Source organism: Trichoderma ghanense (genome assembly GCF_004382785.1).
Source record: "Trichoderma ghanense strain CCMA-1212 chromosome Unknown scaffold_0, whole genome shotgun sequence".
Lineage (NCBI taxonomy): Eukaryota > Fungi > Ascomycota > Sordariomycetes > Hypocreales > Hypocreaceae > Trichoderma > Trichoderma ghanense.
The window spans coordinates 1,295,887-1,321,230 of record NW_027395663.1 but is presented as its reverse complement, the minus strand read 5'-3'; the positions used below and the strand labels follow the sequence as shown (position 1 = coordinate 1,321,230).

At 54.2% G+C, this 25,344-nt stretch overlaps 13 protein-coding genes across 13 annotated transcripts; 8 read left to right on the top strand and 5 right to left on the bottom strand.

Annotated features, from left to right (window-relative positions):
• Nucleotides 1–1,743: 1,743 nt before the first annotated feature.
• CCMA1212_000463 (Splicing factor spf30) lies at nucleotides 1,744–2,702 on the top strand (the record flags this gene model as incomplete). The annotated part of the gene is made up of 3 exons (XM_073697930.1): nucleotides 1,744–1,794; nucleotides 1,848–2,559; nucleotides 2,617–2,702. The coding sequence occupies 3 exons, from the start codon at nucleotides 1,744–1,746 to the stop codon at nucleotides 2,700–2,702; spliced, it is 849 nt and encodes a 282-aa protein (XP_073563483.1).
• A 392-nt stretch (nucleotides 2,703–3,094) lies between these two features.
• On the bottom strand, nucleotides 3,095–4,244 carry CCMA1212_000462 (Iron-sulfur protein IND1; the record flags this gene model as incomplete). The annotated part of the gene is made up of 5 exons (XM_073697929.1): nucleotides 3,095–3,465; nucleotides 3,528–3,752; nucleotides 3,804–3,923; nucleotides 3,990–4,116; nucleotides 4,182–4,244. The coding sequence occupies 5 exons, from the start codon at nucleotides 4,242–4,244 to the stop codon at nucleotides 3,095–3,097; spliced, it is 906 nt and encodes a 301-aa protein (XP_073563482.1).
• Nucleotides 4,245–4,619: 375 nt separating this feature from the next.
• Nucleotides 4,620–6,345, top strand: CCMA1212_000461 (Protein BFR2; the record flags this gene model as incomplete). Its single annotated transcript, XM_073697928.1, has 2 exons — nucleotides 4,620–4,674; nucleotides 4,745–6,345. The coding sequence occupies 2 exons, from the start codon at nucleotides 4,620–4,622 to the stop codon at nucleotides 6,343–6,345; spliced, it is 1,656 nt and encodes a 551-aa protein (XP_073563485.1).
• Nucleotides 6,346–6,946: 601 nt separating this feature from the next.
• CCMA1212_000460 (Fumarylacetoacetase) lies at nucleotides 6,947–8,312 on the top strand (the record flags this gene model as incomplete). Its single annotated transcript, XM_073697927.1, has 2 exons — nucleotides 6,947–7,908; nucleotides 7,972–8,312. The coding sequence occupies exons 1-2, from the start codon at nucleotides 6,951–6,953 to the stop codon at nucleotides 8,310–8,312; spliced, it is 1,299 nt and encodes a 432-aa protein (XP_073563484.1). The 5' UTR covers nucleotides 6,947–6,950.
• A 676-nt stretch (nucleotides 8,313–8,988) lies between these two features.
• CCMA1212_000459 (uncharacterized protein) lies at nucleotides 8,989–11,860 on the top strand (the record flags this gene model as incomplete). The annotated part of the gene is made up of 4 exons (XM_073697926.1): nucleotides 8,989–9,311; nucleotides 9,702–10,767; nucleotides 10,824–11,090; nucleotides 11,144–11,860. 4 exons carry the CDS (start codon nucleotides 8,989–8,991, stop codon nucleotides 11,858–11,860), a joined length of 2,373 nt encoding a protein of 790 aa, XP_073562808.1.
• Nucleotides 11,861–14,323: 2,463 nt separating this feature from the next.
• Nucleotides 14,324–16,493, top strand: CCMA1212_000458 (uncharacterized protein; the record flags this gene model as incomplete). The annotated part of the gene is made up of 3 exons (XM_073697925.1): nucleotides 14,324–15,045; nucleotides 15,113–15,550; nucleotides 15,650–16,493. 3 exons carry the CDS (start codon nucleotides 14,324–14,326, stop codon nucleotides 16,491–16,493), a joined length of 2,004 nt encoding a protein of 667 aa, XP_073562809.1.
• A 459-nt stretch (nucleotides 16,494–16,952) lies between these two features.
• CCMA1212_000457 (2,2-dialkylglycine decarboxylase) lies at nucleotides 16,953–18,359 on the top strand (the record flags this gene model as incomplete). Its single annotated transcript, XM_073697924.1, has 1 exon — nucleotides 16,953–18,359. One exon carries the CDS (start codon nucleotides 16,953–16,955, stop codon nucleotides 18,357–18,359), a length of 1,407 nt encoding a protein of 468 aa, XP_073563139.1.
• Nucleotides 18,360–19,174: 815 nt separating this feature from the next.
• Nucleotides 19,175–20,199, top strand: CCMA1212_000455 (uncharacterized protein; the record flags this gene model as incomplete). The annotated part of the gene is made up of 5 exons (XM_073697922.1): nucleotides 19,175–19,192; nucleotides 19,251–19,552; nucleotides 19,754–19,889; nucleotides 19,947–19,981; nucleotides 20,031–20,199. The coding sequence occupies 5 exons, from the start codon at nucleotides 19,175–19,177 to the stop codon at nucleotides 20,197–20,199; spliced, it is 660 nt and encodes a 219-aa protein (XP_073563141.1).
• On the bottom strand, nucleotides 19,236–19,427 carry CCMA1212_000456 (uncharacterized protein; the record flags this gene model as incomplete). The annotated part of the gene is made up of 1 exon (XM_073697923.1): nucleotides 19,236–19,427. One exon carries the CDS (start codon nucleotides 19,425–19,427, stop codon nucleotides 19,236–19,238), a length of 192 nt encoding a protein of 63 aa, XP_073563407.1.
• Nucleotides 19,951–20,316, bottom strand: CCMA1212_000454 (uncharacterized protein; the record flags this gene model as incomplete). The annotated part of the gene is made up of 1 exon (XM_073697921.1): nucleotides 19,951–20,316. One exon carries the CDS (start codon nucleotides 20,314–20,316, stop codon nucleotides 19,951–19,953), a length of 366 nt encoding a protein of 121 aa, XP_073563408.1.
• A 1,349-nt stretch (nucleotides 20,317–21,665) lies between these two features.
• On the bottom strand, nucleotides 21,666–21,866 carry CCMA1212_000453 (uncharacterized protein; the record flags this gene model as incomplete). The annotated part of the gene is made up of 1 exon (XM_073697920.1): nucleotides 21,666–21,866. One exon carries the CDS (start codon nucleotides 21,864–21,866, stop codon nucleotides 21,666–21,668), a length of 201 nt encoding a protein of 66 aa, XP_073563409.1.
• A 945-nt stretch (nucleotides 21,867–22,811) lies between these two features.
• Nucleotides 22,812–23,769, top strand: CCMA1212_000452 (Protein vip1; the record flags this gene model as incomplete). The annotated part of the gene is made up of 2 exons (XM_073697919.1): nucleotides 22,812–22,958; nucleotides 23,013–23,769. The coding sequence occupies exons 1-2, from the start codon at nucleotides 22,882–22,884 to the stop codon at nucleotides 23,767–23,769; spliced, it is 834 nt and encodes a 277-aa protein (XP_073563142.1). The 5' UTR covers nucleotides 22,812–22,881.
• Nucleotides 23,770–24,242: 473 nt separating this feature from the next.
• Nucleotides 24,243–24,610, bottom strand: CCMA1212_000451 (uncharacterized protein; the record flags this gene model as incomplete). Its single annotated transcript, XM_073697918.1, has 3 exons — nucleotides 24,243–24,262; nucleotides 24,321–24,393; nucleotides 24,482–24,610. The coding sequence occupies 3 exons, from the start codon at nucleotides 24,608–24,610 to the stop codon at nucleotides 24,243–24,245; spliced, it is 222 nt and encodes a 73-aa protein (XP_073563143.1).
• Nucleotides 24,611–25,344: the final 734 nt, after the last annotated feature.

Genomic DNA, 25,344 nt, shown 5'->3' with positions numbered 1-25,344 from the left:
AAAAGCAAGGAGGACAAGCAGGAAATAGAGGATGGAGGGTGGCCGAGGCTGCGCAGTGGTTGCTTGCGGCTCTGGCTTCAACTACCCAAGAGGCGAGCCGAGCTGGTCTGAACACAGTCCGGTAGTCCGTCACTCGTCAGTCAGTCAGTGGCCGCTGTGGACTGGCTGCTTTTCTGTCCGTCTTGTTTGCCTGTGGCCCGTCAGAGCTGATCCGTCCGTATCCAAGAAATACGAAGCGCCGCTCTCCTGCATCGCTAGAGTTGCCGTGACTCGAGACGGACAGTACAGACCTTGCCATCGAAGGGTGCAGAAGCTTCGACTCCAAATGATAGATGAGCTTTCGCAAACCCTATCCCGTTTATTCTACAGTACGAAGCACTTCTCACCAAATCTCCGTTCCCAGCCAGCCACCAACAAAAGGCTCGCTCATTCTTCTGCTGCTGTTTGGTGCGGCCAAGCTGGAATGCGACCCAGAGACAGTGTCTTAGCTCTATTTAACCACCTCGCTCAATCGGCATAATTTGCGTCATACCACTGCCCAACTGCTTCTGTCTCTGCTGCTTGTATCTCTCTGTTTCTGGCCTCCTCTGCTCTGTGCTCCCCTTGGCGTTTGGGCCGCATCAGGCAGTACGACCATTCAATCTCGCTCCCCCAGGAATGGCGAATCCAGCTCCGGTGAATGGCTGGAGCCTCCGCGCTGTGGCGCATCGGTGAAGGCCCTTCTTGCACATCACCTTCTGGGTGGTTAGGTGACTAATAACTGCGCTGTTCCTCTCGTGCTTGCACAGACGAGGCTTGTGAGATCCATCTTTGGATGAAAAGGCTAGTATGCCGATGTTTTCCATCTTGTCAGGGCGGCCATCCGAGCGCCAAAGAAGCCTCACTTTCTCCTTCCCATCCTCTCCTTCGCACCCAATTCCCATGGCGAATCATGCAGAAACTCGAGTCGTTCTAGATCGCTCATTCTCGGCCGAATTGCTGTTGCCTAGGACTGCCCAAACTGTGTGCGTCGTTGCCCAATAGTATCCCCGAAAAGGTGCACTCAAACCTGGTTCTCGATGCCATACGGAGTAATCCGTAATTGCATCAGCTACGAAGTATGCTCTCCGCAGAGCCCTTGGTCCTCACGTAGCGATGACGTTGAATTGCCTGAAGCGTTTCATTGCTCTGCAGGCGTGGGGAGATACGGCTTGGTGTTCGTCTGGTTGGGTGACGGTAGAGCAAATGGACCTTATCGAGATGAATCGTCACAATACGCGTATCCAACAGTTTGGGACCGATTCCGGAGCGTTGAAGAGGAAGGTCATCAAACTCGTTGCTTGTCGCACTGACAAATGCCATGCATTTTCGCATACCGTTTCTTGCATTGAGAACGCAGAATCACTTTATAATTCGTGAATCATTGAAAGAGTAAAGCTGAGACTGGTCTGTGTACGGAGAATACCTTGATACATGCTGCCGAGTCTCATCACTAGCAGCTCCTTGGTCCAGCATCTTGCACCTGAATTGCCCGAGAATGAAGCATCACGTGACAAACTTCTAATCCGCCATTCATCCCTCTGATAAGCTGCCCAGCCCCACAAAACTTGTTGCAGATAGAATGGACCATCACCATCTCACGCCTCTGCAGTTGAGCTCTGGCCACTGCGCTTTTCCCATCTTCCAAAGGCGTCGCAACTCCACCTGGCCACTCCCATCCATCGAAGACAGCTCCAGCGCATCACACAGGCAAACCGCTCGAAAATGTCCTCGATCGAAGAGATTCAGGCCGAGCGACAGACGTACCAGGAACAGGTATACCGCCCTGGCTGTTGTTTTTTCAAGGCTCGTTGCTAACCCAAGTCTAGCTGGATCTCGTTCTTGGTCAGATCCGCGACGACCCCGACAATGTCGAGCTCAAGGCCCTGCACTCGGAGCTGACCGAGTTCATGCGCCTGCTGGACGAGAACCTTGCCGAGCTCCAGTCGAAGCAAGCACCCAAGCCCGCCGAGAAGCCTGCCGCGCCGTCTCCTGAGCCGGCCAAGTGGTCCAAAGAGAACCATCCTGCCTTCAAAAAGGCCGCGCCGCCGGCCGAGGACAAAGAAGAACCCATCGTGCACTATCAGGTGAACGATACCGTCCTGGCGAAATGGGTCTCGGGCGACAAGGCTTTCTATCCGGCGCGCATCACGTCCATCACTGGATCCTCTACCGATCCCATCTACATCGTCAAGTTCAAGTCTTACGATAATACAGAGACCCTCAGGTCGCGAGACATCCGCCCCATCACCAACAAGCGAAAGGCCGAAGGTCCCCCGTCAGCGTCTACCACTCCGGTAGCTACCACGCCGGCTCCTGGCGTTGTCAGCTCCGCCGGCGCCACAATGTACCCAGAGGCCCAGAAGGAGGCAGAGGCAGAGAAGAATGCCCCCAAGGCGCCCAAGGCCAAGAAGATCAAGGCCAACAAGGAGCTGGAAGCTGGCAAGTCCAAATGGCAAGATTTCAATGCCAAATCCAAGTTTGCCAAAAGTCACAAGAAGGACTCCATGTTCCGCACGCCCGAAGGAATTCACGGGAGAGGTACGTTTCTAGACCGAGCCCCATTCCCAACACATTCTGACTAATCTTCACGCATAGTTGGCTTCACTGGCTCTGGCAAATCGATGAGAAAGGACCCTACCCGTAGTCGTCATGTCTACCAGGTTAACGAAGAGCTCGATTAAATGCTCTGCCTACTTGAGCCAGTGTGGAAGGATTCGGACCGAGGACAGGGATATCAAAGGCGTTATGGAGTTGGAGGATCATTGTTGATACCGCGGTAATTTACCTTGCATCAATTGTGGCACAAGCTAACTGTTATGCGTTTTGCCTTTTTACCACACCAGAAGAATGAGATCGCGGTTTACGAGGAGACTTGGGTTATGGGAGTCTTCGGTTGCGTTTTGGCAACCTTGGCAAATGACCAGATGTTTCATCCAAGAATAGGCCCCCCTTGGGAATCTGGAATCGATTGCTAAGCTACGATGGCAGGTTCAACGACCACATTACTCATACGATGTTTACATCCCCGGATATGCCCGTCCAAGTTCCGTCAAGTCGGTGAGAGAACAAATCGTTAGCTGTTCTGGCTCCCGACTCCCTCCAGGCCAATCTTGGGGCAGATAGCTCTAGCTATATGGAGAAATGCTGACGCTCGCTCGCTGGATGGCTCAGAGACGACAGTCGGCTTCCCTCTTTCCCCATCATCACCAATGTTGGGATGAAGAGGAATGTCTCCTAAAAAGTCAATCTCATGATCCTGACACAGCTTCTCTACCCTCTTGTTCGATCCAAAGACGTGAGTATCGTGATGGCAGTGCGGGCAGTTGAACAGAGACATATTCTGCACCATGCCTAGAATGTCGACGCCAACTGTTTTGAACATGTTGATGCCCTTGACCGCGTCCTTCGTTGCCAGAGTATGTGGTGTGGTGACGATGACGGATCCTGTGCTAATCAGTAAGGGAAAAAAAAGGAGAGCAAATGCGCGCTCATTAGAAGTTGCTTACCGTCTAAGATGACTTGCTGGGTGATGGTCAACTGTGTGTCTCCTGTTCCGGGGGGCAGATCCAGCACAAGGATATCCAAACCGCCCCAGTCCACTTCGTGAAGCAGCTGCTGGATTGCCTTCATGACCATTGGCCCCCTCCATACCACGGGAGCACTCTCGCCCACGAGGTAGCCCATCGACATTGTCTTGACCCCGTAGTTTGTCAAAGGAATTAGTTGGTTGTCTTGAGACTGCGTTAGTCACGAGCCTTTCCACGGTGTGAGAGCCGCCTTACTGCTAGATAGCCTGGGCTCCCCTGAGAGATCGAATAGAGTAGGAATGGACGGGCCGAAGATGTCGGTATCTAGTATTCCGGCGCGGAAACCCAGCCTAGCAAAGGCCAGTGATAGATTTGCTGTTCCAATTTCATGAGACCTGAGCCATACAGTCGTTCATTCTCAGTGACAGTTTTGCCACGTACCTGCAACTGTGCTTTTGCCGACGCCGCCTTTCGCTGAGGACACTGCAATGACCTTGTCCACGCCGGTGATTTTCCGCCTCTGAGGCCTTTTAGGCCAGCTTGGCGGAGTGCCTGATCGAGGCAGGCCCTGATTGATGCTTGTATGAGTATTTTGCTTGAGCATGAATTGAGCTTAGACGGGGGTAAACTGACAAGAGGGTTCTCATGTTGGAGAGCTCTTGAAGCTCGAAAGAGCAGCGAGGAAGTAGATCGCATTGTCGAGGCCGAGACCAAAGAACCCAGTGATTGAGAAAACGTTTGTAAAGTCCTGATTCAGGAGAGTCGGTGAGTTGAAATTACCGCCAGATGCCAGCCTTTGTTATGGCTCGTAAGCTTGAGTCAGTTTGACATACTCAAGGATCGAAGCTCTCTCATCATGAATACCAGGCGACCCACTTCATGGAGTGCGACGCCTTTTCCGATCTGGCAAGGTACAGAGGTACTTCTGGGCAAGCCGACAATTTTTGCCGCTACTCACCGCCTAAAAGTTCAGAACCCATTGCCCGGCAGAAAAAAATCCCAGCGTGGGCGGCCGCTCAAGCAGTCTCGCCTTTGTTTCCAAGCCAAGCCAGAACATCACATTCAGCAAAGATGGCCAAAGGACGCGCAAAAGATTTCAAGGATCCCGACGAGGAACTGGCCAAGGGTACGGACGAATTGATTGGAATTCACTTTTGTTTCGGAGTGCGGGTAAGAGATGCTGACGGAGGTCTTAGACTACGATCCCGAAGCCAATGGGCACAGCGACAATGACAATGGGAGCGGCGCGAGCGAGGATGAGCGCGCTGGCACCGAGCATTACGTGACTGTAGGGCGCAGCAAGCTTCGCGAGAAGGAAGGCCTTTCTCTAGGGCGCCAGTACCGCGGATCTCGAGTTTCGCGGAAGGCCCTGGAAGAGGAGGAGGAGGAAGAGGAGGAGGACGACGACGAATCCGACGAAGATGACGATGAGGAAAATGAGGACGAGGACGGATACGATGATCCAGAGGAGGCAAATCTAGAAGCCGACACCGCAGAGGCTAGCGACTCGGAAATCAGCAGCGACAATGCTCTGGCAGAGTCTGATGATGAGCGGTTGGGAGACTTTGTGTTCCGGGGCAGCTCCAAGCCTAAGAAGCCCAAGAGCAAGCGACCTTCTGCGGCGGATTATATGTCTGCGTCTGAGGAGGAAGAGGAGGAGGATGAAGTGGATGAGGCCGAGGACGAAGACGAGGACGAAGACGAGGACATGGACGATGGTCTTGACGACTTGCTTAATGGTATCGGATCTTCTGGCGAAGACGAGGATGACGACGAGGATGAAGAGGAAGAAGAGGAAGACGACGAAGACGAAGACGATGAAGAGGATGATGATGAAAACGAAGAATCAGGAAAGCAAACCGCCAAGCCTTCCCTGGCCACTCCCTCAAACCAGACCGAAGTACAGAAAGGAATCGCCATTCAGCAGCAGCGAAAGATCTACGATGGGCTCTTGAACATGCGCATCCGACTCCAGAAAGCGCTCGTTGCGGCGAATACCTTCCCCACGCTAGATGCTGCAGACTCAAGCTCAGAAACGGAGGCCTACGAAGCCGCTGAAGAAGCGGCCATCAAGCTGCTCAACACCATCAGCGACCTCCGAGAAAACCTGGCTCCCCCCACCGCCGCAGGCAGCAAGCGGAAGCGAACGTTAGAAATAGGCCTTTCCAACGAGCAGATCTGGGAGCAGATTCGGGATGATCATCAACGGGCCGTCAAGTTCCGCGAAGACAGGCTGGACAAGTGGTCCCGCAAAGTGCAGAGCGTGACCGTCTCCGCGCCGGCAAACAAGCTCGGCGCAAAGCCCAAGACGCTCATCGAGGCTCTGCAAGACCAGCTCGCCAACCCCGACGACAGGCTCGTCAAGCGCACACGAGTGCCCCGCTCCTGCGCACCAGTCCAGGCCTCCAAGAAGGTTACCGAGAGCGAAGACATCTACGACGACGCCGACTTTTACCAGCTGCTCCTGAAAGAGCTCGTGGACCAGCGCACGGTGGAGTCGGCCGCGGAGCAGTCCAGCGCGGTGGCTTCCGTGATGCTGACCGCCAACAAGGAGGCCAAGACCCGAAAGGTGGTGGACCGGAAGGCGAGCAAAGGGCGAAAGATGCGGTTCACGGTGCACGAGAAGCTGCAGAACTTCATGGCGCCCGAGGACAGGAGGAGCTGGGAGCAGGAGGCGATTGATCGCTTCTTTGGGACGCTGTTTGGTCAGAAGATGGAGCTCAATGAGGAGGAGAGCGAGGACGATGAGATGGAGGCTCTGTATAAGCAAGATGAGGGACTGCGGCTGTTTAGATGAAGTTGAGGGTTTTGGGGTTTCCTCTTTCTATACCGGCATTGATAGACAGCTGGGAAGAATCCCAGTAAAATCGGACACGGGGTATATATGTAATCGTGTACTTTTACATCAAGAGTTCGTTCTTGAGACCTTGATCTAAGATGCTAGATGTGAACTGAGGCTCTAACAATTCTGTCGCAATATTTAGCACTAATCTTTACTGACAGTAAAGTAAGCACAGTGGCAGCTCCAACCCACGCCGCTTGAAACTGAAGCAGGTTTCTATCTCATCCCTAATTGTTTTCAAGTTCAAAATCACAGTCAACTGTTGCCCCCATTATTTGATTCTTCCTGCTCCTACTCCAGTCACTTTAAAGAGAGCGGACCCATTTCCGAATCCGAATCCGCCTCGGAACGCAGCTCCCGTGCGCGGGCGGGTTTCTTCGGCTCTTCCCCACAAACGCGGAAGTGCCCCGTCAGCCATTGAATCCCACCTTGGGGAAAGCCGATGATGCCCAGAAAGCTTCGAAGCTTGGAGCTCTGGCTGCTTTCTGAATCCCTTCATTTCATCTTTTCATCATTCTTTTTGCGAGAGCACATAGATTGAAAAACCCCTCACAAGCAAGATGGCTTCATTAACTTCTTGGGTCTCGCCGGACCGGAATGGCGACTTCTCAATTCACAACCTGCCCTTTGGCATCTTTTCAGACGGCGGCAGCTCGCAGCCCCGCGCCGGCACCCGAATTGGCGATTTCGTCCTCGATCTCGCTGCGCTCGCTGGCGATGCGCAGGTGAAGCAGCAGCTGGGCTCGTTCAGCGGCCTGGAGGGAGTTTTCGGCCAGGCGTCGCTCAATGCCTTTGCCGAGCGCGGGCGCGCGGTCCATCGTGCTGTGAGAGCCGATCTGCAGCGCATCCTCAGCGAATCGACAGACGTGCCGGCGCTGCTCAAGGACAACGAGGCGCTGAAGCAGAAGGCGCTGGTTCCGGCCGACAAGGTCACGATGCACCTGCCGATGCAGATTGGAGACTACACCGACTTCTACGCCGGCTACCACCACGCCTACAAGGTGGGCGTCCTGTTCCGCGGCCCGGACAACGCCCTGCAGCCCAACTACACGCACCTGCCAGTGGGATACCATGGCCGCTCGTCCAGCATCGTCGTGTCCGGGACGCCCATCCGCCGGCCGCGAGGCCAGATCCTGCCCAACCCGGCGGCGACCCCCAAGCAGCCGACGACGGTGCCCTGCCGCCGACTGGACTTTGAGCTGGAGCTCGGCTGCTTCCTCAGCAAGCCCAATGAGATGGGCGAGCCAATCGACATCAGCAAGGCCGAGGAGTACATTTTTGGTTTCGTCCTGCTCAACGACTGGAGTGCGCGCGATATCCAGGCGTGGGAGTATGTGCCTCTGGGACCGTTCAACGGAAAGAACTTTGGTTCGACCATCAGCCCTTGGGTTGTTGTTCCCGATGCCCTAGAGCCCTTCCGAACGGAGCCGCTCCAGAACGACACTCCTATCCAGGATTATCTTAAGGAGGCACAGAAGCAGAGTGTGTTTGATATTCAGCTCGAAGTCGACCTTACAAGTGAGTAATCGTTCCCTTCCGGTCATCAGCGAGTTTCACCTGCTAACATGATGTGTGCTATAGCCGCGGACGGTGACCATGTCGATCTGACCAAGACGAGCGGCCGCAACCTGCTCTGGTCATTCCCACAGATGATTGCGCACCATACCGTGGGGGGGTGCCCTCTCCGTGCCGGAGACCTGCTGGGCTCTGGAACAATTAGCGGCACGGAGCCTCGCGAGCGTGGTAGCTTGCTGGAGATGACCGAGGGCGGCAAAGCTGACGTTCAGCTCGAGAAGGGTGGTGTGCGCCGGTTCATTGAGGATGGTGACAGCGTGACCATGCGAGGCTATTGCGAGAAGAACGGAGTGAGGATCGGGTTTGGCGACTGCGAGGGCAAGATTCTGCCGGCTCACGGATCATGAGCTGGGGGTGTAATGAGAAACGAAAAATCCGTTAGATGATAAGCAAAAAAGACGCCCTACCTTCAATCTGGGCTCCATATTGTCATCCCGTAAAGGCCTGTGATATGAGACTCCTTGCCGTGCTGCGTGAGCATGATCTTTGGTAGTGAAAAGGTACGCAAATGCGGCGGATCGAGGTCAAGGTGTAAGTAGTCTGGGGGTGTTTGTACCTCGGCGCAAGCGGCTCATTCTCCACCTCGCGACCTTCATGTTGCTGCTCAGCTTTCAAGGTGGATATACGAGTATACGAAGTACCAGGTTCGCATCCGTATCTGATTGATCTTGTCGCCGTTGAGCCAAAATATACGGCTGAATGTGTATCAGAAGTATCAGATTCGCCCGTTTCTTCTTCAATCTTCCTCCTTCCTCAGCCATCTTTCCAGCTCCGTCTCTGGCCGTCACGGTCACGTGGGCGCGGCTTTCTGCTTGGTGCAGGAGCGAGCCACAAAGCCGAACAGAGGCGAGCAGCTTCCAGTCTTTTTCTCGGTACCCGTGCCTGCCTTACCTCATACTCACCTAAGAGGCCTTGTCATACTATTTTTCTGAAGTCTCTCCATATTATCAACCTACGTGATCTACAATACTGTCCATGAATGAAGCCGCATAAGATAAGGGGGAGCGACAAGAGAGACACTCAATGGAGCAGATCGAGACGCAGGCCTCCGACCTGCGCTACCTCACGGCGCCAGTCGCCGCTTTGAGCGACTCGGCCAGCGTCTCGTACGAAACGCCGCAGCCACGGCCGCACATGAGCCCAGGTTCCGCCATGTACGGAGACAATTCCGCGCTTCACCAGCAGCACGACGATGCGTCGCCAGGGCTGGGAGATGCGGATGCTGGAGCGGGTGCGAATAAGAGGAAGTCGGTGGACGAGGCGGGTGGCGCGAAACAGACGCGGAGCAAGAGGAACCGGGTGAGTCTGTCCTGTTGTTGTCCTGGCATTTCGCGCAGGGAGCCGATGTGAAGATGAGGTGGTGATGCGTCGTATCAATGTTCGGTATGCACACCCTCGGAGGGGGAGATGGATGAGATGCAATGTGATGCCGAGGCGATGGGAAGCAGAACGCCAAGCGACGGAATCGAAGTAGCCTTTCATCTCACATCGCGCATCTTGTCTAACCCCCCTTTCGTCGAGTCGCGTTTACTCATTCCCGCTTAGATGAATCTCCTCAGCTGACTTGATGGTCCAGTATATTTCTATTGCCTGGTAAGCCCACCCTCAGTGCTCTCTGTCATTCAGTCGTTTGGAGAGGGCAATCTGTGATCTTCCGACTGGAATCTATGCGAAGACTGAAGGACTGCACGAAAATGATTGAACCATGCTGACTCTTTCGCGCAATGCCCGCATAGCAATGAGTGCAAGAGGCGCAAGATCAAGTGCAACGGCGAAACACCATGCCAACGCTGTGGCAACCTCAATCTGGCGTGTCTGTATGCGCCCAACTGCTGCTCCAACAACTTCAAAGACTCGGATGAGTTCAAGAAGATCACGGCGCAACTAAGCCGCCTGCAGGACGAGGTCAACTGGCTCAACCAGAACATGCGCAACATGCAAACCGAATCGCGATTCGCACCCCCAGCTTCGGATCGCATCATCCCGGCTCCCAACTCGATTATTGCGCCTTCCCCATCTCAAAGCTCGACATCCGGTCATCGACAGGATTATCCGGGAAGGCAGACATCCTTTCAAGGTCCGACGAGCACGGCATTTAGCCTTGACGTGGCCAAAGAGACAATCAGCAGCATGGGATGGAGACCGACGGAAGAAGGCGACGATATTGAGCCGCCACCAATCGGCCACGTCCCCTCTTCTATCTCGGCGCACATGTCAGAACCACTCCTGGAGTTTGACAAGGACGAAATGGTGCGCCTGTGCCGAGTCCACGAAGAGGAGATCGGCATCATGTATCCCGTGATCAATATTCAATCAGTGATTGCCCATGTCAAAAACGTCTCGCTATACCTCAGAAATCAGCGACCAATCGAGCCCCTGAACGATCTCCAGACCCTTCAGTTAAAAGCCATCATGTGCTGTGCTCTCGTTGTGGAAGGTCACGGCCACTGTGAGAAGGCGATGCGGCTGTATGAGAGCATGGAAAACATCATCAACCGAAAGCTCATGTCGGACGCTCTTGAGGTCTCTGATCTTCCCCTCTTGGCACTTGTTGCCGGCTATCGATTTTTATCCAACGAAGAAGTGCTTGCCTGGCGTGTCATGGGCCAAGTTGTGCGCTTGTGTATAGAGCTCGGCATTCACCAGAAGAGAGGGCTGATGATGATCCAAACCGAAACGGAGAGGAAGAATGCGCTCAACAGCTTCTGGTCAGCCTACGTCCTCGATCGTCGTTGGGCGTTTGGGACAGGTCTGCCGTACGCCATCCAAGACGATGAGATTGATCCAACTTTGCCGATGCCTGTGAGTTGAGCCGCGGCAAGACGAGCCTACAAGGTGATGAACTGACCTCTTCCCAGGACGAATATCCCTACCTCGTTGCCATGATCACATACTCTCGAATAGGTGCCAAAGTCTGGCGTCAGGTATCCCATTTTGGGCCTGTTCTTGCGCGAGAACTGGGCCAGGAGGAGATCGAACGGCTGGACCAAGAGATTTTGCGATGGTACGAGAGCGTACCAGAAGAGATCAGAATGCGTAGCTGGGACAAAGATACCCAAATGACATCGACACCATCGTACAACCTGCAGCGGTTGAGGATATGGACATATCTACGATTCAACCAAGTAAGTGGTGAACAGGTGAAAACCATATCTGCATTAGCTAACAGGAGCTATAGATACGCACATGGCTGTATACTCCCGTCCTGCATAGCGCTACCAGCATCATGTCGCATCCATTGCAGGCACAGCGGGTCGTTGATTTGGCCAAGGACACGATCCAATACCTCCACCACCTTAATAGCACCACCAACCTCTACCGGAGAACGCAGGTCTTTTATCACCAGTTCCTCGCAGCCGCAATATCCGTCGTGTTTCTCGCCTCAGTACACGCACCAGTGCGGTTCAGCGCAGTCTGCCGAGAAGAGTTCTACATGGCCCTCGACTTGGTCAAGGATCTGTCCGCCAAGAGCTGGGTATCACAACGTCTGTGGCGAACCATCAAGTCGCTCAAGGACGTGGCGCCGCGTTTTGGCCTGAATCCGGATGAAGACCCCCACTCCAGCGCCGCTCTGGGTATGATTGGACTTGCAAGGGGACACATGGATACTATACCCGGTGGCCAACCTCTGTTTCAGCATCCGCCAATGCCTCCTAGGCAGTCTACGGAGGCTCTAATGAGCAATAACAATAGCAACAACAACGGGCAAAGGATACAGAGCGAGATGTCACGCATATTCGAGGGCTACGTTGGCCTAAACGGAGTTCACTTTGGAGGCAATGGCGAAGACCAGCATGTGCCTCCCCACGCCGCTCTATCCTCTTCAGATTCGCAGAACGCCATATTTGCATCGGCGGACGGGACAGTCTTTCCTCATATGCGCGAGATGTTCTGAGGGGCCTTTATTTCGATGTACCTATACGGAGTGTAGCATTGGTTGATTGGGAGCGGCGTCTTAAGGGTGTTTGACAGCGACTGCTCATTCCTGTTTCTAGTCATCGTGGACATGGCCCTTGTTGTCGGAGTCAAGAGGGTAACTCGCAGTAGATGAATCAAAGATTCTTGACCGTCTCCTTGGTGGGTTTATTTTCGAGAACCAGAATGGCGAGTCGCAGTAGAGGTCCTCAGCAAGCGGATGGGGCAGAATTATGGCAGGCGGTCAGTCAGGTGAAGAGACGTCACAAATAGGCCTCTGAATTTTGAACTCTGCTCTACAAATCTCAGCTACCTACACTTCCTCACCAGTACTCATCCTATCAACGCATGAACAGGGAGAGAGGCTCAAACGTTACAAAAATGGAACAAAGGCACGACCGAATGAAAGCATCGTCTCTCCACCTTTTCACTGCTGATATGACGGGGGCCCTGGGAAACAGCCCAAAGGATGCCCGCTGCGTTTTACATACGTACGGACTGCAACAATCGTCGGGCAACGCGTGCATATGCACCATTCGGGGAGAGCCCAATAAAAAAGACAATGCACCCCTGAGCATGGATTCTAGTCGATTCGATTGCTTAAAGCGGAAATTCTCAGCAAAAGTGACCACTAGGAATCCACGGTTTGGGAGGGTCGGGTCCAGACTGGTGCTGATTGATGGCTTTTGCCTCCCATGGTTCCCCGCGGGCAACAGGGGTTTCCCGGAGTTTCTTCACCTTGTCCAGGAGAGATTACGCATGGCTGTCATCATTCAAAGGCGGTAAAAGAAGAGGACGAGCATACCAATGGCGGAAGGACGCTCTTTGTTCTGGATGGGATCAAACAATTCCTTTCGGGCGTTACCGGCATCTGGACAAGTTGTGTTGTTGCCTGCTTGTCCGGCCGCTGGTTATGAGAAAACAACGGGGGAAAGATAACAGTTGACAGCGGGAGGACAAGCCGCCCTCTGTCGTCTATCCAGTCTGTTGGCCGACACACGACCGTGCAGCAGCTATAAGCGCTTGCTTATCTGGCCCATCATCTGTGCGAGAACATGTGGCATCAATCTGTCGGCGAGAATCGTATCCGGAAAACGAAATCTCTTCCACTTGGTCCGGGCAGATTGTCGGTCTCCCTTCCCGCGGGAAACTCACATAGCGTACAAGGATGATCGAATCGAACCCGCTGCGGCGCCGCTGCTACTGGCCCGGCGACAGAGTTTCGACAGACAAGGCCCGACGACATTGCAGCCGCGATCGGACGTCGTCCGCTTGTGAAGAAGCTCTTTTCAGGATTTCCATGACCAGTGCTTTGATGCCGACCGACGTGGCACGGAAAGAGAGCGACGCAGTGAGGATGCGGGACCGCACACCATCTCCGATCTGGCAATCCCCCGGTCAAGTCAACGGCGGACCAGCCGGCAGAGCGTTGGTCTTGATATGGGTTCTTCGAAGGATTTGTTCCAATTGAAGCTCTGGCTTTCTACAACCCTCCACTAGTTGCGGACACTTCGAAGGCCAGTGTGGCAAGGAGCTACTGACGGAGGACCTCGAAGGCCCTGGATCTGTGTACCACGAGCGATTTCTTGTTTTCTCAATGGTCAAGTCTTTCAAGGGGCGATGGCCGTACGCAGTTAACACCATTGACGGCAACTTATCGTATCGACAGTGGCAGAACGCTTTCACATGCCATTTGTTCGACATGGGGGAGACAATTGACAGCTGTACGGACTACCCAGCATTGACCTAAGGAGCCATTTGCTTTGCATTGCGAATGCTTGCTGTTTCAAGTACCATCACCGGGGTCTATACCTGACGATTTATCAAGAACACGGGCAGAAGTCGGGCATCTTGGTTGTCAGTGAGGAGGTTGGCTTCAAGATCGTGCCGGGTATTTATACCACGAGCCCCAGAGTTTGATGCACAGCTCGACCACAAGATAAACGCTACGAACTATATACGCCGCCAACCTGCATCGAGGAAGAGTGGTGACACTCTGTATTGAGAAACAGAGAAGCGCACGCTGGTGGATGTCATCGCTCAAGAGCGGCTTAGGGTCACTCAGCATAGCTTACCCCAATATTCCACCCCCTTTCCAACAATTGGGCTGCATCCTCTGTCGAGCCGCTTCTCCGGATCGAATCGACTACAGACAAGCTCGTTTTCAGTTCGTGGCACTGGGGAAGTTGACAGCTATCATAAGCTATCATCGTTCTGAGCTAGAGATTGCCGGGCTTCTTGCTTGCCTGGGCGGTTGAGCGGGCCTCGTTTAGTAGTCTTCCTAGCGTGGTCGCTTGGAGAACTTTATCGCTGCTCGACTTTCCCGCGGATAACTTCAAACTTGAGCGGGATTCTTCTCTCTTACATACATGCAGCAGCATCAGGTACAGTTTGTGTCTCTGCAGGTTGCCTACCGTTGCTGAAGATTGATCCGACGCCTTAGATGCCAAAAGCGGGAGCAAACATGCAAGATAGTCAGCAGCGGCAGAGCGGCGGAAGGCCATACAGATCCCATCTGCGGCCGGCGTGTGTGCCGTGCCGCCGCAGAAAGTCGCGATGCCAGACCGCAGGCGATGCTGCCATCTGCCTGACCTGCCGTGCTCACCAGACCGAATGCTTCTTTCCCGGTGACTCTCATGAGGCTGCATCTCCCGAGCCTGTCCGTCGACGCCGCCGAGTAAATGCCCGGCCCTCGTCTTCAGATCCTTCCGGAACGACCCCCTTGAGGGTTGCCCAGGTCGGGGCGTCATTCCGCGAGAGCGCAAAGGCCAACAATACCTCTGCGTCTGTGGTTGGGCCAGTGCCGGATGTCGCCCCGAGACCCGTCGCCGGCATGGCGAGAACAGGTCAAAGCTATCATGACCCCGAGGAAGAATCAACGCTGGCACTGGGCTCCGACGACGACCAGCACCTCAACCTGCACATAGTAGGGCCTGCCTCGACGAATGATAGCCAGGTCTTGTCTACTTATCTCTCGGGCATCCCCGGTGCTACCAGGAGCACCCGGATGATCATCCCGGAGCCCGCAAGCTGTTCGCGTCCGGTGCTGTTCACAGAGGTTCAGAAGAGGCCGTTCGGCGTCAAGTTGAACCGTAGCCCTTCGGCGGAAAAGCTGGAGATTATCGAGAAGCTGTTAGAGCCTCATCACGAAGCTGTTATTGACGAGTTGGGTGGCCTTTCTTTGACTCATCTGCCTCCTCCACGTAACTGACTCTCTTTTCTTCCTTTGTAGATACTTTAAAAAGGTGAATGTGTGTCTTCCGCTCTTAGATGAAGTCTCGTTCCGCCGTCAGTATCAGGAGGACAAGGCACGGATCTCGCCGGCGCTCATGGCATGCCTGTATGCACATACGATTGTGTACTGGCAGAGCTCTCCTACTTTGAGCCGCTACAGGTGCCCGGAGAGCCGCTTCATTTGGAATCTTGCCAACGAGGCGGTATACTCCGAGCTTCACCTATCACCCGGCATGTCTATTATCAAAGCGATTGTACTGAACATCGGTGGACGTCCTACTACGTCTCTAATTGGCAACGGGGTGCTACTCGGATCTGCAGTTTCCATGGCGCATTCGCTGGGCCTGAATCACAATCCTCTTCCGTGGAAGATACCGCAGCCGGAAAAGTATCTGCGCATGAAGATTTGGTGGGCACTGTTGGTTCATGATAGATGGTACGTGAACTCTTTCATGGGCCGCAGAGACGGATAGGAGAGGTTGGAAGAATGGAAATGGGAGAAGCATAATGCTGACTTACAGTCATGAAACCTCAGGACAAGTCTGGCGCACGGCACGCCGCCTCACATCCAAAGGTCCCAGTACGACGTGCCTCCGCCAACGCTGGAGTACCTCGGCGAGGCTCAGAGAGAATGCAACAATCCACGCTCGGAGCTGCGAGCCAACGTCTTCATCTCGCTGGTGACGCTGAGCGAAGTGCTGGACAGGTTCCTGCAGTACGTGTATTGTGTTGGGCGGGATAAGCTGCCGACTACCGATCTCGAGCATGCATTGCATCAATGGATCGAGACGCTGGAGGGTCCCTGTCGCCGGATTGTCCTGCGCGGATCTCATTTAGACGTCACCGGAGCAGCAAACCTTCGCCTCGCATATCTGACTGCCAAACTGCTTCTGCAGCGGATACAGCTCGAGGCGGAGAAGCAAGGAGACAGCGTTAGTGAAGAAGGCGTAATGAACCGATATTCCGGAGCACGCATGACGTCCGAAGAGATTCTGATGCTCATCCAAGACCTCCAGCCGGAGCATCTCGGCGACTTCTGGCTGTCCGTGAGCGCCTTTTCCTTCCCGGCCACCGTCAACTTCTTGCTGCGGTGCGCACTGGAGACGGAGAATTCTCCCGAAGGTCTCGCCCAGAGCCCCTCGTTCAGAATTGCCCGCGACCTCATCACGACGCTTCGCTCGCACCAGGAGCAGCACCGGTGGGATCTGGGCGACGTCTGCCTTGCCCAGCACGCCGAGATTGTAGACAAGATGCTGACGGGCGCGGTGCCGGACGAGCAGGGCGGGAACAATAGCAGTCTGGACCTGCAGGACTTTGACGTGTCGATCTTGGACCACATCTTCCCAAGCGTATGGGACCCGTTGCAGAATGCCTGGTAGATGCAAGAGTCCCGTCGAATAGCTCTATTCTTGGAATAGAAATAAGGGGCTTGCGGAAGATGCTTGTGGAGTGGCGTCGGACGCTGCGGGAAAAGTCCTGGTTTGGCCCAACTCGCTCTCCTCGGCAACAAAGTTTCCCGCGGCCAAGCTAGGGAAGCCAAACAACACACTTGTCCGCCGAGATATCCACCGTCGCGATACGATATCGGAAGTGAAGAGAGCTGTGAGCGATGGAAGAGTCTTTGGATTTGTTTAAAATGCCCAGATGCCCTTGATGCTTGGGTCCTTGATCATCAAGCATCCAGAGCGGCAAGTCAACAACGAGACTTGTGTAAACATTCTGTTCTTACTCCGCGCTCTAATAGGGGACTTCCTGCATTGCTGTTGATCCTTCCGTTGGAAACAATCGAATCGTTATCTTCACTTCCCTTTCTTCACCTGTATCTACCATCATCGAACATGGCTCCGGGAGCTCTCATCGGGTCTGAAAGCCCTCCCTTGTCTCCTGCACCTGGAAAGCTCGACGTCGCCCCTGCCCTCTACGCCGGAGTCGACGAGAAGGATCTCCGCGAAAAGGCCAAGGCACATCTGGCCTACTACGGCACCAAGTTCCACGACGATGTGATCATCGGAGCTCGGGGAATGTACCTCTACACGGCCTCTGGCCACAGAATCCTCGACTGGACCTCTGGCCAGATGAGTTGCTTACTCGGTCACGGACATCCCGAAGTGGTCAAGACTGTCCATGATCACGCCATGTATCTCGACCATCTCTTCTCGGGCATGGTCTGCCCGCCCGTCATCAGCCTGGGAGAGCGCCTCTGCAAGGCCCTCCCCGATGGCTTGGACAAGGCCTTTTTCCTCTCCACCGGCGGCGAGAGCAACGAGGCGGCCATCAAAATGGCAAAGGTCTACACCGGCAAGTGGGAAATCGTCGGCCTCGGAGCGTCCTGGCACGGCATGACCGCCCAAGCTCTCGGCGCCCAATATCACTTTGGCCGCAAAGGCCAGGGCCCGACCATCCCCGGCCAGTTCATGCTGCCCTCGCCCAACGCCTACCGCTCCCAGTTCCGCAAGCCCGACGGCTCCTACGACTGGGAGGCCGAGCTCGACTACGGCTGGCGCATGATCGACCTGCAGTCGACGGGCAACCTCGCCGCCTGCATTGTCGAGTGCATCCAGAGCTCCGGAGGCATGCTGGTACTTCCGCCCGGTTACCTCGCAGCCATGAAGCGCCACTGCGAAGCGAGAGGCATGCTGCTCATTGTGGACGAGGCCCAGACGGGCGTCGGCCGCTGCGGCGACTTCATGGCCATCAACCACGAGGGCGTGGTGCCCGACATCCTGACGCTGTCCAAGACGCTGGGCAACGGCCTGCCCCTGAGCGCCGTCGTCACCAGCGCCGAGATCGACCGCGTCTGCGAGGAAAAGGGCTTCATGTTCTACACCACCCACGTCAACGACCCCCTTCCCGCCGCGGTAGGAGACAAGGTCCTCGAGATCGTCTTCCGCGACGACCTCGTCCGGCACGCGCGCGAAGCGGGCAAGGTCCTGCACGACGGGCTCGCGCGGCTCATGGCGCGGTACGGCTGCATCGGCGACGTGCGCGGCCGCGGGCTCATGGCGGGCGTCGAGATCGTCGCCAGCAGGGAGACCAAGGAGCCCGCGCTGGCGCTGGCCAAGCGCATCGGCGACGCGGCGTACCGGCTCGGCGTGTGGGCCAACCTGAGCAGCCACCCGAGCTTCGGGGGCACGTTCCGGATCGCGCCGCCGATTACCGTGACGGCGGAGCAGATTGAGGAGGGATTGGACATGTTGGAGAGGGCGTTCAGGGAGACGGAGGGGACGATGCCTTTGTATGACTGAGGAGGGAGGGTATTGGCGGATACTACAATGTCTGGAGGGGACGAGGATTGATGATCCGGTGTTTGTTTGGGTGTAATGGTAATGGTAATCAGCGGGTTTGTTATCTCCTTGGCATGGGGGATTTGAAAACGGGGGGTTGAATCTTTAATATGATTTGTGTTTGTTTGGTTTCGGTTTGCGAAAGTCGAGCCATATAGAATGTTTTGTACCAGATGGCTTGTTATGGATAATATACGAAGGCTTCCTCTCGAGATGCTTCGCTCCGCATGAAATCAGTGACGTGGGCAGTGTAGATTCTGCTCTCGTTGCATGGCTCGACGATACGCAGCATCGGAACGGTGTCGTCTACCATCACAGTCAGAAAACGTCTGTTAAGAGACAGACAGAGAGAGACTTCTACTGCGACTGAGAGGGAAAGAAGAAGGTATCATTCATGAAATCATTATAACAGAATCCCGCAATTTTCGCCCTGCCCCAACGATGAATACAAATCATCACACGAACTTTTCGCTTGCTCACTTGCTTTTCCCCGTTTTCATATCATGACCTTGACTCTCAGAATGAAGCAACCAACAACAAAAAAAACAAAAGAGCATCCTCAAATCGGGTATAGGTATCACAGTCAATCAAAAACGCCTGCCGGTGGAGAAAATTTTCGATAGAAACAGAAGCCGCCGTGCTCGCTCGCTATATGCCGCAACATAGAGATCTTTGGGAACATAAAAGATCTTGACAAGATATGTAGTTGTGAATTTCGTGCTGCTCAGTTGACCGTGGTTCGGGTAGTTGCTTGTACGACAGCGGACCTTGCTGCCATGGGTATCCAGGATTATGTGCGTTTTCGATTGTATTGTTGTCGTTCAGTGTCGCAGGAACTCATTGTGATCGCAGCTTGAGATGTGGGCTGAGCCGTCTGAAGATGCCGCGCGCAGCGACGCCGAGAACCATCAGGACCTCCAATCCAACAATGCCCATCCAGACGGTGTTGAGAAGCTTCTCTTCGTAGTGGGAAGCGTAGCCGTTGAAGTAGTCCGAAGACATGGAGTAGCTGGACATGCTCCGGGCCATGATGGATATCGCTGTCTGGATGGATCACCTCGAATAGAGCTGTGTAACAGTCGTACGTGGACAGGCTCTGGAAGACGTCTTGGACCTGGCTTGCCAACAGTTGCGAACGACACTGCGAAAGTCTTGTCAGAATAGGTTATGAGGCACGAGGTGAAGGATATAGAGACAGCGAGAACCAGCTGGCTTGAGACATATTCGAATCACTGCATGCCCAACTCGAGCCCAACTCGCATCCCCCCCGCAAAGGTCGGTCACGAGTGGCATACGAGGGTGGCGGCCACGGCAGATCTAGCAAAGAATTGGGCGAAATCCTTACCGTTTCTTAGACAAGCTGTCGAGTTTTCACAGAAGAAGACCACCGTATCACAGCTGATAGGCACCAACGATGTTCACGGCTTGGGGAATATCGAAGTCAAATCCTGCCACTTCGTCCAGTCACAACCAACGGGAAAGGCCCAGCTGGTGATTAGGAGAGTGATCAACGGCCGGCTGGCTGATCTGTGATGCGAAAATCTCCAGACCCTCAAGAGCGGCGGTCGGGGCGCAGAGATCGAGTCGGTGCTAGTTTGTATGCACTCGAGTGGATTCCTCCCTCCAGCATAGACGTCGCGTGAGCCAAGAATCTGGCTGGCCGCACCCTGGGCTGGCCTGGTCCAGCAGCAACTATTGGACGGCTATCGCGAATGCGTCGAAGCAGGGCCTTGAGCAAGACGAAGTGAAGGCTGCTGGGAGGGAAAGCGAGGCGAGTGAGAACCAAGGCCGGAGGAACTAGACGATAAGAGAGACGTTGAAGAAAACGTGGCTTTTGCCGTCTTATGGCTTCCCTGGCTGGCTGGCCTCCTGCTTTGTCGGGGGATACATTCTCCTCTTGGCTGTCTGTCTTTTCCATGGTAACGGGATGCCCTTGTCGCCCTTCAGCACTTAGCCCCACGTGCAAGCAGCTTCACCTTGCTCGGGTCAATGAGACCTACATGAATGTGCGAAAGAGAGACCAGCCACGGGCGAGATTGAGGCTGTTTTACGGCTGCCGAGGGTGGGGCCGGATCCCGGACACGACAAGCATGTTTCGGCCTCCAATTTGCAGCCTCTTGAGCGCCTCTCGAGGATCAAGATCTCCATTTTAGCCAGTCGAACGGACGGTGGTCTTTGCTTCGCCATCCGTACATGCCTCTGCGAAGAGGCTGGAAAACTTCTCTCTGAGAGTTGGCGGCTTGGGGCTTGCAGCATGCCAAGGGTCCAGCTCACTGCCCCCGCCCAGCATCCCTGTTGTGCCCTATGGGGGGAATGTAGCCGTCGGACAAGGGTAAAGGCAATCGCTGAAAATGCGGTGACGCCGATTCATTCAAGTGTATAGAAGCACTTCGCTTGGCCATGGTGACGTGAGGACCATATTGCAAAAGAAGACGCACGATGGTAGCCGTTCCTTCATCGTCATCCCGATAGATCAGGATGTAGCTGAAGTTGCCAATAGAGCCGCTCAGGTGCGCAACAGCTGATCTCGAGGCTAGAAGAAAAAAAAAAGCCAATAGTATAGCCGAGTGTGAAGCCGCACTAGCCGCAAGCAGGGAGGTGCAATCGCGTTATTGGCAGTGTTCAAGGCAATTTCCTTGTCAATCGCTGGCTGTAAGACATGTTCCATATTACCCAGAGTATGAGCACACCATCTCAAGGAAAGGAACGCCTTGCCATCTATGAGAGACAGTCGAATTCATGCGGTTGAGATCGTAGCCTGGACGACACCAAAACCATAGTTCGACGCTCCGCGTAATATGTAAATGGTCACTCTATTCTTCGACGGCGTTGCGTTGATGTTGGCCTCGCTTAGATATCGCCGTGGCCCCCTCCGCATCACGTCCCGTTTCTCCAGACCTGCGGAGTCCAGCGCTATAATAGCTAGAAAGCGATGAACGGCGCGGCTTGTCTGCACGGTAGCTTGCACTGCTTCGTGTGGTCTGAACCGAGAATGGCTGGGCCTTTTCACCAGTCTCGTGATCTGCCTGGGTCGTCTTGGTCGTAATATGGAGCCCTGGTATCAAGAGTCAGTAAAGAGATTGCTCTAGGGAGATTGATCCAATCCGAGCGGAGTCCAGGTAGATCAAGACAGCCCCCTAAGCCAACTGCTCAACGGATTGAAAGACAATAAAGAAACCATGATGAGCATAAAGGAGGATATCCGTCGACAATCAACATGCGTTGTTTCAACTGGGGGGGCCGAGTTGCGGCAGCTTGTCTGACACATCATGGATCTTCCTCAGCTGCCGTCTGACCGTCCCAATGCCTGATCGAGTTTCGTAAAGGTCCATGGGTTGTTGGCCAAGCAGTGTAGAAAGGAAATTGCATCTTTGCACATCTGTCCATCACGAGGGAGATTTGAAGCTCGGGAGGTTTGACAACAGGGAAGGCGCGTGGACAGTGTTTCAAGTGAGGCAGGAAGTACATGGAAGGATGTGCACGTGATCGAGCTCGCAGCCACAGAAGGCTGAAGCTCTTCTTTTCAGGCTCAAGGGATGGGCTAGGTAGACTTTGCTTGCATTAAAGCGGGTAGGCAATGTTCGAGCGGAGGATCGAGCTTCGATTGATATGGGCAAATGGATTGCAAGTACTCTAGCGATTGTGGCGTCACTGACAGGCAACACCCGCTGATTAGCGCAAGCTGCTTGTCAACGAGTTCGTCTTCCCGCTCAGCTAATGTAGCTCCCATCTCCGTGGCTTGTCCTGGTTTGGTGATGGGTCTTCCCAGATCAGCAGCTATCGTTTGCATCTCATCATGCACTCGTAAGCTCCCCACGAGGAAGGCAAAACGATTCACTACTGGGGTATTTTTACGCTCAACTAAGCCAAGCAGCGTTGACTTCAAGTGTGCCTCTGCCGTACCTACTCGTAACAAAGCAGTACCTCCGCATTGTCTTGTCGAGCGTGTGATATTTCGGCCTTCAAATAACTACGTATCGGCCTCGCATATTATCCTAGTTTTTGCTTGCCCCAGAATGGGCTCCGTTTACCAAATGCTCGTGAAGGGGCAGTTGCAAGAGAATTCGAGCAAACATTCGAACATCATAGAATTGGGACCCCTCGCCCATGGGCCATCTTCACATGCTCAAAGACGACGTCATCTACTCTGGCGCTGAGCCACAGCGTTCGCACTCTCAAGGTTGTCGACGGAACGCACCGCCACAGCTTCTAACCTCACCCCCTTCTTCATGATGACGTCGCACGGTTGCCCCGCCTAAACACCCCTCAATCAAGCTGGTGCTTCTCCTGGGGCAGGTGTTGCGATACTAAATTGCGTGGCTGCCTCCCTCCAGCTAAGCTGAAGCCACGATCTTATAAATTGCCACGTTTGTGCTCGTCAACCCTCTTGCATCATCCCATCCTCACTCCTAGCAACCTCACAAGAAACCACCTGTTTGACATCTACAACAATCCAAAGACACGCACCCTCACCACCAACAAGATGACTGCTACCGTTTACGTCAAGAACATTGCCGCCTCAACTGGCGATGCTGAGATCAAGGACTTTTTCAGCTTCTGGTTCGTCTACTGTTCCAAGGGTACCAAATGGGAGCTGGGCTAACATCTTCGCAGTGGCAAGATCAACGACATCAAAGTCACCACCGAGGGCGAGACGAAAAGCGCAGAGGTCGTCTTCGAGAAGGAGACGGCCATGAAGACTGCCCTGCTGCTCAACAACACACAACTCGGCCCCAACCACATCACCGTGTCCAGCGCCACGGGCGACTCCGAGGATGACGGCTCGCACTTTGCCCAGTCGGGCGACAACACGGACGAGATCACGCAGGAGATGAAGCCGCGGACCCGCATCCTGGCCGAGTACCTGGCTCATGGCTACGTCGTCGGCGATGCCGCGATTCAGCGCGCCATCGAGCTCGACCATAAGCACGGCGTCTCGTCGCGTTTCCTCAGCACCATCCAGGACCTCGACAAGAAGTACCAGGCCACCGACCGCGCCAAGACGGCCGACCAGAGCTACGGCATCACTCAGCGCGCCGGCAACTTCTTCAGCGGCCTGAGCAGCTACTTTGAGAAGGCCAGCAACACCCCCACCGGCAAGAAGATTGCCCAGTTCTACCTCGACGGACAACGACAGGTGCAGGACATTCACAGCGAGGCCCGGCGGTTGGCCGATCTGAAGAAGGAGGAGTACGGCGGCAGCGCGTACAAGGCTGCTGGCCTCGATAGGGTCTTTGGTAAGCAGCAGGAGAAGGAAAAGGAGCAGCAGAAGGATCAGCAGAAGGACCAGCAGAAGGAGCAGAAGGAGCAGGAGAAGCCTGGTGACGCCAGCTATGCCGCTGCAGCTGCTCCTGCTGGGGGGGCTCAGTAAGCCCGCAAAATTGCCGCGCATGATGTTGTGAAATAAGGAAACTTGTGTTTATAGTATTCACGCGTGCGGGTGAGTTCTCGTCGGAGGGTTTACGGATTCAAATCACAGGCATGGGATAGTTTAGCGGTGCAATGATTGATGCTTCCAATTCACTATTACGTTCAAGTTGCCAGTTTCCCTCGTGTTTCCGACTTGGGATGCTTTGTCAACAGAGTTCACGACTTCCACTTCAAATCACGGGAACGAGACATGTAGCGTTGCATTGGTTAATGCTACAGCTTGGCTATTATACACAAGATGCCAGTTTCTGTCGAGTTCCCGAGTTCGGACCCTTTGTCGTCGGGGTTCTCGAGATTACGGCCATGAGGTAGTGTAGCAGGTCAATGATTAATGCTATGAATTGACTATTATACAAAGGATGCCAGTTTCTCTTGTTATTCCCAATTGCTCCCCAGTTCCCTCCGGTTCCGTTCTCACTTGTTCAACGGAGTGTCTATGACGGAGTTTAATGGACGGCCTGTGAAGCCGCGCAGCCTTCAGAAGCTACTCACAGTTTCCAGGTTCCTTGGAAAACTTGTGTTCGAGGACATCGTCCATCGGGCCTTTGGGGTTGGATGTGAGTTTCTGTCACAAGACGCCTTTGGTTAGCCGACTGTTTCTGTTTCTCTGCAGCGAAATACAACAACAAAATATCCATTCCAGTTGAACTTACATCAAGCTGGCTCTTGGGGTCTTTGTTTTGTGACTTGTCGTAGTTGGGTCCCTTGCCGGATCCTGTGGGATCTTGGAGCTGGGCGCCGGTCTGGCGTTCGGGAGGAGGGGATTGACGTCCTTCGGGCATGGTGATTGTGATGTGTTTGGTTGACGGATTTGGTTGATGAATTTGGTGCAGAGCTGGTGTTACTGTGATTGTCTTGTCGTAGTATGAGATGATAACAGGAACAGAGTTCAATTGAGGTTGTGCTTCTGGTTTGTTTTAAATGCCTTAATGGATGTACTATATGTGGTGGATGGGCCCTGACGTCAGCGCTATTAGTTGGTCGCGCTATTGCATCATGTTGATGTCGTGCAAGGAGAAACGGGGAACATCGATCGCGAGGCGGATAAGATAACGGCCAAGTGCGATGAGTGGGATTTCTCATAAACTGGATTCTCTGTGGAGAGAATCTGGGATTGGCTGATCGGAGCTTTATTCCGCGTTTTGAGATGGAGTCATCTTGGGATACATGTAAACATTCTGCCGCTGAATGTCATTGTCGGCAGTTGTGGTGGGACCTTGTTGTCCCCAGATGGAGATGGACGAGATGGAAGTGCGAAACTTGATGACCACGTATTATTGGACGGACGTGTTCTCTGTGCGCATTCGTTCGTTTACTGAGGTACAAGTTGTCCCTGTGCGATATTCAAGTAACCCAACGATGCAGTACAATGCAAGAGACGCCCTCGCTGCATGTCGAAGGTCCTTGAGGAGCTGGCTTGAGGTAGACAATTTCTCGAATGATTGCGAGCCCCCGTCTCAAAACCCCGCAGGTCAACTTCTGTCGGTTACCTGTGCTGCACTGTACATACTGTATA